General features: G+C 46.9%; 1 protein-coding gene across 1 annotated transcript in view; it reads left to right on the top strand.

Annotated features, from left to right (window-relative positions):
* The window catches only part of LOC110508394 (sterile alpha motif domain-containing protein 10), a 103,005-nt gene extending 97,546 nt beyond the window's left edge, over window positions 1-5,459 (top strand). The window contains exons 4-5 of the mRNA XM_021588899.2: window positions 3,633-3,773; window positions 4,687-5,459. Of these exons, the coding sequence (XP_021444574.2) occupies window positions 3,633-3,773; window positions 4,687-4,709 (164 nt within the window). The 3' untranslated portion in view covers window positions 4,710-5,459. The remainder of the gene's footprint in view (window positions 1-3,632; window positions 3,774-4,686) is intronic.
* Window positions 5,460-13,331: the final 7,872 nt, after the last annotated feature.

Genomic DNA, 13,331 nt, shown 5'->3' with positions numbered 1-13,331 from the left:
GCTTCTGATTCTGGTACTGAGGCTCAAACCCAGGACCTCTGCCATGCTAGCACACAAGACTGCCCTCCCAAAGCTTCTGATTCTGGTACTGAGGCTCAAACCCAGGACCTCTGCCATGCTAGCACACAAGACTGCCCTCCCAAAGCTTCTGATTCTGGTACTGAGGCTCAAACCCAGGACCTCTGCCATGCTAGCACACAAGACTGCCCTCCCAAAGCTTCTGATTCTGGTACTGAGGCTCAAACCCAGGACCTCTTCCATGCGAGCACACAAGACTGCCCTCCGAAAGCTTCTTGCCAGTCAGCACCACAGAAAAACTATCGATTTGGCAGTGCAAGTGGGGAAAATTCAGGCTGAGGAGTGCGTTTCACACATCCAGCCAGCTCATTTTCGACTGGAGTCCCTTGGCAGGTTATTAAAAATAATGAAAATGTCAACACAGACAGACAATGAGCAACGAATGATAAGCAACACTTTTTATTTGGTATTTTATTAACCCCCCTCTTCAGAGGACACATCTGGTGTGTTCTTTTACAGCTTTTCTGCTACATATACATACATTCCACCTACACATTCTGCTACATATACATACATTCCACCTACACATTCTGCTACATATACAGACATTCCACCTACACATTCTGCTACATATACATATATTCCACCTACACATTCTGCTACATATACATATATTCCACCTACACATTCTGCTACATATACAGACATTCCACCTACACATTCTGCTACATATACATACATTCCACCTACACATTCTGCTACATATACATATATTCCACCTACACATTCTTCTACATATACACACATTCCACCTACACATTCTGCTACATATACATACATTCCACCTACACATTCTGCTACATATACATACATTCCACCTACACATTTGACATACATGGTACTTTTATATAAGCAGTCACATGACAATAATACAATACCAAGCATCAGCTCTTTAAACCCGCCCCTCAGCCACTCTCAGCCCATCCCACCTATCACCATAGACCTCAGCTCTTTAACCCCAGCCCTCAGCCACTCTCAGCCCATCCCACCTATCACCATAGACCACCCTCGTTTGGTTTCCATGTGCCATATATTTTTCAATTGTGCTGTGATGTTTCACATACATTTTGAACCTTTCTAATCGGTATCCACAAATCCACAGATCCACAGATTGTGAGCCAAAGATGAAAACCTTTCCTACCAGTAGTATTATATTATTTATTGACTGACTATGGCTTTCCAGATCGCCCAACACTGCTATTTGTAAGGTTCATTTTAAGTGAACGTTGTGATTTTTGAACCATTCCTGAACCTGTGAGCAGAAACATGCTACATAGGGGCAATACCAGAACAAATTATCAGTGATTCTGTGTCTTCACAACAAAATTTACAGAGCTGAGATGGTTGTATGCAACATATATACAGCACTCTGTTGATGGCAAGAATTGTGTATAATCATTTAAAGAGAAAAACTCAAAAGTGTTGTTTTTTTACCAGTTCATGTGCCATGGAATTGGTACATCGAAAATCTCTTCCCATTTATTCTGCAACCTGTGTGGCTCAGCTGTCAACGTCGTTTGTCCTGAAATGAAACTGGTATATATTTCATTTCATACCAGTTCCTTTCAGCCAATGTGTATCTGTAATATATGGCAGGCAGACGAGTTTTTGATTAGTCATAAATTAGAATTTTTAATCTGTTAATTGCCAAAAAGCTATTTTTTTTAACAAAGGATGAGCCTTTTTGAATTATTTACTGGATAACCATTTTGGGTTGAAGTATAACTTATGAGTGAAGCTTTTAAGTGAGATGTTTAAAGCTTTAATATTTCATCATTTTAGACCCCAAACTCATTTGTCTGGCTTAGCATTCCTGTTCATGGTTGCAGAATCATATCTGTTTTTTCAAACTTTCTATTGAAATTGATTGTGGTCAGCTCATTTATATGTTTTGAGATGTGTCTTTTGACGATCCGATACGTACAGTAGCATGCAGACAGACAGCAATAACATAAAAAGCAATCAAACAAAAAGACAATGTCTACACACCTCACAAGCTACGGGCAACAAACAACATGGAAAGCAGCTATTATTAACAGCTATAGATTGTGTTCACACACCTGATTGTCCTTTAGCCATGTCTTTTTGAGTTCTTTGTGAAAACGCGGAAGGTAAGCGCAGGTACCTGTGTCTGACGGCAGTGTGTGAGAGACATGGGAAGCTCTCACAGACTGAAGGTGCTTTTCCTTATTGGGAACTACAGTATCCATCACCTCTCATGACAGACCTTGTGGATCTGCTGCCATGGATGTTCTGCTTGATAAAGGCACTAAGTGGAGGGGGAGCTAGGCCATATAGGATCTTGAAAACAAGACATGCGTCTGTGTATTTCACAAGACTTTCCCAGATCACGAGCTCATGCTTTCTTTTTATTATGTTTTATTTATTTATTTTGGACCCTTTTTTCTCCCCAATTCCGTAGGTATCCAATTGGTAGTTACAGTCTTGTCTCATTGCTGCAACTCCCATACGGACTCGGGAGAGGCAAAGGATGAGAGCCGTGCGTCTTCTGAAACACAACCCAACAAAGCACTGCTTCTTGACACATTGCCCACTTAACCCAGAATCTCTAGTGGCACAGCTAGCACTGCGATGCAGTGCCTTAGACAACTGCGCAACTCGGAAGGCCAGCTCATGCTTTCTGAGGATGTTACAATGGTGTTGGATATTGGAGTTTTTATCAAGCACCTTCAAAGCATGTTTGTAGAAAGACTGAATCGGTTTCAATATTGTACAGCAAGCTTGGGCCCAACAACAGGTAACTGCCAAAATAAAGGAAACACCAACATAAAGTGTCTTAGTAGGGCGTTGTGCCACCACGAGCCAGAACAGCTTCAATGCACCTTGGCATAGATTCTACAAGTGTCTTAGTAGGGCATTGTGCCACCACGAGCCAGAACAGCTTCAATGCACCTTGGCATAGATTCTACAATACTTATTTTCCACCATAATTTGCAAATAAATTCATAAAAAATGTGATTTTCTGGATTCTTTTTTCTCATTTTGTCTGTCATAGTTGAAGTGTACCTATGATGAAAATGTACAGGCCTCTCTCATCTTTTTAAGTGGGAGAACTTGCACAATTGGTGGCTGACTAAATACTTTTTTTTGCCCCACTGTACTTTGTATCCCTCATTTGCTCCTTTATTTTGGCAGTTACCTCTAGTCAAGCCGTAGGGGAGAGGGGTAGGTTGAGCCATTTTATACATTCAGAATCACTCCATCAAGGGAAATATAGTATTCTTTCTAACAAAGATATATACATATATTTCAGGATGTTGTGTATCCCTGGAAGTAATCAGAATTCATGTAAACATTACAGTTTTGAAAACATAGCTTGTCCAAAGAAAGTGGTCTCTTGGCACCACCCAGGTGTGGTGTAGCTTGAGCCACGGGACAGGGTAAGTTGAGCCACTGTCCGTTCTGCATGACAAATTATCACTACCTTTCTGAAACCATGTCTTGAGAGATTGTAATCAGCGATCCCCATGTGCTACACCTGTTCTAACAGTCTCTCTCCATCTCTCTTTCTTCCCTCACCGCTCTCCCTCCAGGTCGCGCATTGCTGAGGTTGAACGGGGAGAAGTTGGAGAGGATGGGCATCGTCCAGGAGACACTGAGACAGGAGGTTCTACAGCAGGTCCTTCAGCTACAAGTCAGAGAAGAGGTCCGCAACCTGCAGCTGCTCAGCAGAGGTGAGGTGAGGTGAGGTGAGGTGAGGTGAGGTGAGGTGAGTGAGTGATCCATTCACCTGCATTCACCTGGTCAGACTGTCATGGAAAGGTGTGCTTAATGTTTTTTCCACATGGTGAATGTCCGTAGCCAGATCTGTCCAATGCCGGACATTGTACACAGAGGGAGGTTCTACTGAGCTATCATATGGAATGTTTTAAGATGGTTATACCATGTATCATTTAGCTATTTGCTTGTGAATTTTAGGACCAAGGTGCTGCGTGATCGGAGTTCCACATCTTTATTTATTAAAAGTGAAACTTCTCAACAAAAACAATAAACAAGCAACGAAACGTGAAGTAACGTAGTGCAACAAGCACATACACAAACAATATCCCACAAAGCAGGTGGGAACAAGGACACCTTAAGGATGATCCCCAATTAGAGACAACAATAATCAGCTGCCTCTAATTGGGAACCATACTCAATCCCAAACATAAATTGACTAGAACACCCCCTAGTCAAACCCTGACCGACAACACCATATCAACACCAACACCATGTCTCCGGTGTTGCTTTTCATTCCTCCGATAGGAAATATAGTCTTCCCAGCGTCCTTTGTTGTCATTTGAGGCAGAGTGTAGTTGGCACAGAAATCAACCGTTCATAGAGGTCAATGAGTTTGAGAATGGTTTTTACCTGAACCTGAGGTTACACTCTACAGACTCTCAATGCAACCAGGTTGTTGACAGATGAGACAGAGTTTGAAGAGAGGTAATACGGAGGCAGGGGTTCTGGATTTGGGTGTGTGTGTTGGAATTGGCTATCAGGGTGTGAAAGACACCCAGTGATGCCCATCTAACCCCAAACCCCACTGTTCCTTCTATCCATATCTAAATAATGAATTTGCCTCTCGATCTCTCTCTCTCCCTGCAGCCTCCTTCGGAAACCTTTCTTAGCTCGATCCCTTTCTCGATCCCTTTCTCCTCCGCTGAAACAATACGTCACCAGTAGCTATGGTAGGACCTGCTCACTCCAGATATGTGACAGCAGAACTGGGCTGTAAAAGGAGAGAACGGAAGAGGGGAGAGAACGGAAGAGGGGAGAGAACGGAAGAGGGGAGAGAACGGAAGAGGGGAGAGAACGGAAGAGGGGGAGAGAAGAGTCTATTTTCTACATGACAAACAGACTGAAGGAGGATTCCCATTCAACAAGGCCAAACTGGTTTAAACGAGGAGCGACGGAGTGGGAGAGAAAGAGACAGTGAACTGCTGAATAAAAGAGCACAGACTGTGACATAGAGAAAAGATGTATGAACTGACGTTGACATTGTAGACAAATCAATTTGTCAAATCAAAGTTATATTATTATAACTACATGAGGTTCTTAGCTTCTTCTTTCATTGTGGGATGAGAACTATTACTGATCAATCAATGTGGTACATTACAGTGGGTGGCTTATTCCAAGATGGGTGGAAAGGAAATGGGAAACCGGATGTCAATGTCTCTGTATGATACATTGTGAACAGGGTTGTGAGTATCTTTTCCTCTCGGGATTTTCATTTTGGAATATGTATATCGTTTTGATAGATCTAATTCATACAGTATAACGTACATCATTGCCTACGTGAGCACCCTCTCCCCAAAGCATATTCTCTTCCTTTCTTCTATAAAGCTGTGCCATGACGATGTACAGAATGTCACCTCCCAGATCATCTCTTTGTACTGTCGATGAACCATGTCTATGACAAACATATATATATTTGAACATTCTAGAGTAATATAATCTGTAGAGCTTAATATAATGTAGATCTTTCTATACATTTAGTGTTTTATCAACAGAGGGAATTGAAAGAACATGCTATGATTTGGTGTAAATGTTTTAGCCATAGCTGTATTTGATAAAGCCATCATCGGTACAGGGTGTAGCTGGCCAGAAGGAATGGTTATTTTCTAGCAGTATGAGTCAAATATCTACATCTCCCATGATGCAGTAATAGTATACTGTAGTCACAACTGTATTGTATAAAAATAATATTTATCCTACGTATATTTAGTGTATTTTCCCCTAATATCAGGAGTACAAAACGTTAGTCCTTGAGGGCTATCCTGCTGGTTTTCTCTGTCTCTCTCTCTCTGTGTCTCTCTCTCTCTCGCTCCCTGTCTCTCTCTCTCTCTCTCTGTCTCTCGCTCCCTGTCTCTCTCTCTCTCTCTGTCTCTCTCTCTCTCTCTGTTTCTCTCTCTCTCTCTCAATTCAATTAAATTAAATTCAAGGGCTTCATTGGCATGGGAAACATGTGTTAACATTGCCAAAGCAAGTGAGGTAGATAATATATAAAGTGAATATATAAAGTGAAATAAACAATAAAAATTAACAGTAAACATTACACATACAGAAGTTTCAAAACAATAAAGACATTACAAATGTCATATTATATATATATATATATATATATATATATATATATATATACAGTGTTTTAACAATGTACAAATGGTTAAAGGACACAAGATAAAATAAATAAGCATAAATATGGGTTGTATTTACAATGGTGTTCTTCACTGGTTGCCCTTTTCTCGTGGCAACAGCTCACAAATCTTGCTGCTGTGATGGCACACTGTGGAATTTCACCCAGTAGATATGGGATTTTATCAAAATTGGATTTGTTTTCGAATTCTTTGTGGATCTGTGTAATCTGAGGGAAATATGTCTCTAATATGGTCATACATTGGGCAGGAGGTTAGGAAGTGCAGCTCAGTTTCCACCTCATTTTGTGGGCAGTGTGCAGATAGCCTGTCTCTCTGTCTCTCTCTCTCTGTCTCTCTCTCTCTGTCTCTCTCTCTCTCTCTCTGTCTCTCTCTCTCTGTCTCTCTCTCTCTCTCTCTCTCTGTCTCTCTCTCTCTCGCTCTCATTGATCAGTAATTGTAACTGATCACTAAGATATGTTCCACACACCTGGTAGCCCAAGTACTCAATGTGTCATTGAAAGGCAACAGGGTATATACTGTAGAGCTGGAACTGTTACTGTCACACCGTGAATGCAGACATCCAGACAGCCTACTGTTCCTGTGCTTCATAAACTAACTAGTAAACAGATACCCAGCATGACAGTGAATTGGGATCCTGTGAAGAAAGAAGCCGATATATGTGATTCTGTTTCACTCAGAAAACGGAGTTTCCCGTTTCAGAAATGATGGTAAAGGGGAGCAGGTCTTCTTGTGCACTGAACTGTCCTGAGGAACAGGCTACCAAAGACAGTACAGTATGAAGATAGGCAGCAGAAATCCCTGATCACACAGGCAATGTCATGGCAACGTTGGCTAGCTAAGCTCATGCGCATAAACTTGTCATTGGGTGTAACAGTTGGTGTAGTAACATGTTCAACACTGGCTCGAATCTAGGTTGTACCTTTAAATGAACAAAAATCAACAACTAACTAATCATTTTTCTTATGTATTTTATCTCATTTAGCTGCTCTCTAACCCCAAACCCTGGCCTGGTCTGCTCTATTCCCCAGAAGTCTTGGGTTTATGAACTCTGTGGGGCTACTCTCTCCATACCTCCTCCCCTCCTTTGCTCCATTCCCCAGAAGTCTTGTGTTTACTTAACTCTGTGAGGCTACTCTCTCCATACCTCCTCCCCTCCTCTGCTCCATTCCCCAGAAGTCTTGTGTTTACTTAACTCTGTGGGGCTACTCTCTCCATACCTCCTCCACTCCTCTGCTCCATTCCCCAGAAGTCTTGTGTTTACTTAACTCTGTGAGGCTACTCTCTCCATACCTCCTCCCCTCCTCTGCTCCATTCCCCAGAAGTCTTGGGTTTATGAACTCTGTGAGGCTACTCTCTCCATACCTCCTGCCCTCCTCTGCTCCATTCCCCAGAAGTCTTGTGTTTACTTAACTCTGTGGGGCTACTCTCTCCATTCCTCCTCCCCTCCTCTGCTCCATTCCTCCTCCCCTCCTCTGCTCCATTCCTCCTCCCCTCCTCTGCTCCATACCTCCTCCCCTCTTCTGCTCCATTCCCCAGAAGTCTTGGGTTTATGAACTATGTGGGGCTACTCTCTCCATACCTCCTCCCCTCCTCTGCTCCATTCCTCCTCCCCTCCTCTGCTCCATTCCTCCTCCCCTCCTCTGCTCCATACCTCCTCCCCTCCTCTGCTCCATTCCCCAGAAGTCTTGTGTTTACTTAACTCTGTGGGGCTACTCTCTCCATACCTCCTCCCCTCCTATGCTCCATTCCTCCTCCCCTCCTCTGCTCCATTCCTCCTCCCCTCCTCTGCTCCACACCTCCTCCCCTCCTCTGCTCCATTCCCCAGAAGTCTTGGGTTTATGAACTCTGTCAGGCTACTCTCTCCATACCTCCTCACCTCCTCTGCTCCATTCCTCCTCCCCTCCTCTGCTCCATTCCTCCTCCCCTTCTCTGCTCCATACCTCCTCCCCTCCTCTGCTCCATTCCCCAGAAGTCTTGGGTGTGTGAACTCTGTGGGGCTACTCTCTCCATACCTCCTCCCCTCCTCTGCTCCATTCCCCAGAAGTCTTGGGTTTATGAACTCTGTGGGGCTACTCTCTCCATACCTCCTCCCCTCCTCTGCTCCATTCCACAGAAGTTGTGTGTTTACTTAACTCTGTGGGGCTACTCTCTCCATACCTCCTCCCCTCCTCTGCTCCATTCCCCAGAAGTCTTGTGTTTACTTAACTCTGTGAGGCTACTCTCTCCATACCTCCTCCCCTCCTCTGCTCCATTCCCCAGAAGTCTTGTGTTTACTTAACTCTGTGGGGCTACTCTCTCCATACCTCCTCCCCTCCTCTGCTCCATTCCCCAGAAGTCTTGTGTTTACTTAACTCTGTGGGGCTACTCTCTCCATACCTCCTCCCCTCCTCTGCTCCATTCCCCAGAAGTCTTGTGTTTACTTAACTCTGTGGGGCTACTCTCTCCATACCTCCTCCCCTCCTCTGCTCCATTCTTCCTCCCCTCCTCTGCTCCATTCCTCCTCCCCTCCTCTGCTCCATTCCTCCTCCCCTCCTCTGCTCCATACCTCCTCCCCTCCTCTGCTCCATTCCCCAGAAGTCTTGGGTTTATGAACTCTGTGGGGCTACTCTCTCCATACCTCCTCCCCTCCTCTGCTCCATTCCCCAGAAGTTGTGTGTTTACTTAACTCTGTGGGGCTACTCTCTCCATACCTCCACCCCTCCTCTGTTCCATTCCTCCTCCCCTACTCTGCTCCATACCTCCTCCCCTCCTCTGCTCCATTCCCCAGAAGTCGTGTGTTTACTTAACTCTGTGGGGCTACTCTCTCCATACCTCCTCCACTCCTCTGCTCCATACCTGCTCCATTCCCCAGAAGTCGTGTGTTTAAGAACTCTGTGGGGCTACTCTCTCCATACCTCCTCCCATCCTCTGCTCCATTCCTCCTCCCCTCCTCTGCTCCATTCCCCCTCCCCTCCTCTGCTCCATTCCTCCTCTCCTCCTCCCCTCCTCTGCTCCATACCTCCTCCCCTCCTCTGCTCCATTCCCCAGAAGTCTTGGGTTTATGAACTCTGTGGGGCTACTCTCTCCATACCTCCTCCACTCCTTTGCTCCATTCCTCCTCCCCTCCTCTGCTCCATTCCTCCTCCCCTCCTCTGCTCCATACCTCCTCCCCTCCTCTGCTCCATTTCCGAGAAGTCTTGGGTTTATGAACTCTGTGGGGCTACTCTCTCCATCCCTCATCTGCTCCATTCCTCCTCCCCTCCTCTGCTCCATTCCTCCTCCCCGCCTCTGCTCCATACCTCCTCCCCTCCTCTGCTCCATTCCCCAGAAGTCTTGGGTTTATGAACTCTGTGGGGCTACTCTCTCCATACCTCCTCCCCTCCTCTGCTCCATTCCCCAGAAGTCTTGTGTTTATGAACTCTGTGAGGCTACTTTCTCCATACCTCCTCCCCTCTACTCCATTCCTCCTCCCCTCCTCTGCTCCATTCCTCCTCCCCTCCTCTGCTCCATACCTCCTCCCCTCCTCTGCTCCATTCCCCAGAAGTCTTGGGTTTATGAACTCTGTGGGGCTACTCTCTCCATACCTCCTCCCCTCCTTTGCTCCATTCCTCCTCCCCTCCTCTGCTCCATTCCTCCTCCCCTCCTCTGCTCCATTCCTCCTCCTCTCCTCTGCTCCATTCCTCCTCCCCTCCTCTGCTCCATTCCTCCTCCCCTCCTCTGCTCCATTCCTCCTCCCGTCCTCTGCTCCATTCCTCCTCCCTTCCTCTGCTCCATTCCACCTCCCCTCCTCTGCTCCATTCCACCTCCCTTCCTCTGCTCCATTCCTCCTCCCTTCCTCTGCTCCATTCCTCCTCCCTTCCTCTGCTCCATTCCTCCTCCCCTCCTCTGCTCCATTCCTCCTCCCCTCCTCTACTCAATTCCTCCTCCCCTCCTCTCTCCATTCCACCTCCCCTCCTCTGCTCCATTCCTCCTCCCCTCCTCTGCTCCATTCCTCCTCCCCTACTCTCTCCATTCCTCCTCCCCTCCTCTGCTCCATTCCTCCTCCCCTCCTCTGCTCCATACCTCCTCCCCTCCTCTGCTCCATTCCCCAGAAGTCTTGGGTTTATGAACTCTGTGGGGCTACTCTCTCCATACCTCCTCCCCTCCTTTGCTCCATTCCACCTCCCCTCCTCTGCTCCATTCCTCCTCCCTTCCTCTGCTCCATTCCTCCTCCCTTCCTCTGCTCCATTCCTCCTCCTCTGCTCAATTCCTCCTCCCCTCCTCTGATCAATTCCTCCTCTCCTCCTCTGCTCAATTCCTCCTCCCCTCCTCTCTCCATTCCACCTCCCCTCCTCTGCTCCATTCCTCCTCCCCTACTCTCTCCATTCCTCCTCCCCTCCTCTGCTCCATTCCTCCTCCCCTACTCTCTCCATTCCTCCTCCCCTTCTCTGCTCCATTCCTCCTCCCTTCCTCTGCTCCATTCCCCCTCCCTTCCTCTGCTCCATTCCTCCTCCCTTCCTCTGCTCCATTCCTCCTCCCCTCCTCTGCTCCATTTCCCCTCCCCTCCTCTGCTCCATTCCTCCTCCCCTCCTCTCTCCATTCCACCTCCCCTCCTCTGCTCCATTCCTGCTCCCCTACTCTCTCCATTCCTCCTCCCCTCCTCTGCTCCATTCCTCCTCCCCTCCTCTGCTCCATTCCTCCTCCCTCCTCTCTCCATTCCTCCTCCCCTCCTCTGCTCCATTCCTCCTCCCCTCCTCTGCTCCATTCCTCCTCCCCTACTCTCTCCATTCCTCCTCCCCTCATCTGCTCCATTCTTCCTCCCTCCTCTCTCCATTCCTCCTCCCCTCCTCTGCTCCATTTCTCCTCCCCTCCTCTGCTCCATTCCTCCTCCCTCCTCTCTCCATTCCTCCTCCCCCTCCTCTGCTCCATACCTCCTCCCCTCCTTTGCTCCATTCCACCTCCCCTCCTCTGCTCCATTCCTCCTCCCTTCCTCTGCTCCATTCCTCCTCCCTTCCTCTGCTCCATTCCTCCTCCCCTCCTCTGCTCAATTCCTCCTCCCCTCCTCTGCTCAATTCCTCCTCCCCTCCTCTCTCCATTCCACCTCCCGTCCTCTGCTCCATTCCTCCTCCCCTACTCTCTCCATTCCTCCTCCCCTCCTCTGCTCCATTCCTCCTCCCCTACTCTCTCCATTCCTCCTCCCCTTCTCTGCTCCATTCCTCCTCCCTTCCTCTGCTCCATTCCCCCTCCCTTCCTCTGCTCCATTCCTCCTCCCTTCCTCTGCTCCATTCCTCCTCCCCTCCTCTGCTCCATTTCCCCTCCCCTCCTCTGCTCCATTCCTCCTCCCCTCCTCTCTCCATTCCACCTCCCCTCCTCTGCTCCATTCCTCCTCCCCTACTCTCTCCATTCCTCCTCCCCTCCTCTGCTCCATTCCTCCTCCCTCCTCTCTCCATTCCTCCTCCCCTCCTCTGCTCCATTCCTCCTCCCCTACTCTCTCCATTCCTCCTCCCCTCATCTGCTCCATTCCTCCTCCCCTCCTCTGCTCCATTCCTCCTCCCTCCTCTCTCATTCCTCCTCCCCTCCTCTGCTCCATTTCTCCTCCCCTCCTCTGCTCCATTCCTCCTCCCTCCTCTGCTCCATTCCTCCTCCCCCTCCTCTGCTCCATTCCTCCTCCCCTCCTCTGCTCCATTCCTCCTCCCCTCCTCTGCTCCATTCCTCCTCCCCTTCTCTGCTCCATTCCTCCTCCCCTCCTCTGCTCCATTCCTCCTCCCCTCCTCTGCTCCATTCCTCCTCCCCTCCTCTGCTCCATACCTCCTCCCCTCCTCTGCTCCATTCCTCCTCCCCTCCTCTCTCCATTCCTCCTCCCTCTATCCCTCCCTTCAGTTGACTTTGACTGTCTGAATGATGAAACAACCGTTAAAAGGAAAACACACTGTTATACTGTTGTTTTTGATTTTGGAAATGCATACAGTAGATGTGTATAGACACTTGCATTCTTTGTTTGTTTACTTTGTCATATCAGTTTGTTTTCGATATGTTATGAAAAGGGTTTTAAGGATGTATTTACCTGCTATATAAATATTAAGAAGCGATATGTAACATGAAGAAGCTTGTTTTTTTTAGATAAAGTAATGCATAATAATAGAACATCCATTGCTTATCATCATCTAAGTGTCACACGATTGCAGTTATACATACCTTCACTTTATCTGTCTGAGACATACTGTATACACACCTTCTCTCATCCAGTGGTGCTGTGGACCCAACAGGACGTCTGCAAGAGGCTGAAGAAACACTACCTATGTAGAAGCCTTCTCCCACCACGCTGTCACAGAACTGCCAACCTTGAATAACCACTTCAGCGCGGCGCCAGCTACCATGGTGGCACGCGTGCGACACCCACATTGTTAAAATCATAGGCAAATGAAGAATGCCTCAGTAGGAATGGGTACTTGGTCATTTGCTCCTCTTAGCTAACTAGAAATACAGTGAACTACAAAGGACTGGGACAGTGACACATTTTGATGTTGTTTTGGCTCTGTACCTCAGCACTTGGATTTGAAATGATACAATAAGGTTAACGTGCAGACTGTCAGCTTTCATTTAGAAATTACATTTAGAAATTACAGCACTTTTTTTGGTCCCCCCATTTAGAGACCAAAAGTATTGGCACAAATTCACTTACTGTTTACACTGAGGGAAAAAAGTATTTGATTCCCTGCTGATTTTGTACATTTGCCCAATGACAAAGAAATGATCAGTCTATCATTTTAATGGTAGGTTTATTTGAACAGTAAGAGACAGAATAAAAACAAAAAATTCCAGAAAAACTCATGTCAAAAATGTTATATATTGATTTGCATTTTAATGAGGGAAATGTTCTGACAAGGTGATGCTGATGTAGGCCTAATGTTGAGTAGGGGGAGGTCCGGAGGGGCTCAGTCAAATTCCCCCTCAGGAAGTTGGAGCATTTAGCATGTTTGAAAACTGTAGCTGCCATTCCCTGAAATCTAGAGTCTTACATGATATCAAACAATGTAGCCAACAAAGACGTTTTATGTTTGTCCTGTTATCTGGTGTTCTCTGGATATGGTCATGTTTCTTTGACAAGACCCCCTGCCCTCTTCCTTGTCCCTT

This window comes from Oncorhynchus mykiss, chromosome 28 (genome assembly GCF_013265735.2).
Source record: "Oncorhynchus mykiss isolate Arlee chromosome 28, USDA_OmykA_1.1, whole genome shotgun sequence".
NCBI classification, from domain to species: Eukaryota; Metazoa; Chordata; class Actinopteri; order Salmoniformes; family Salmonidae; genus Oncorhynchus; species Oncorhynchus mykiss.
This window is presented reverse-complemented; position numbering and strand designations above follow the sequence as displayed.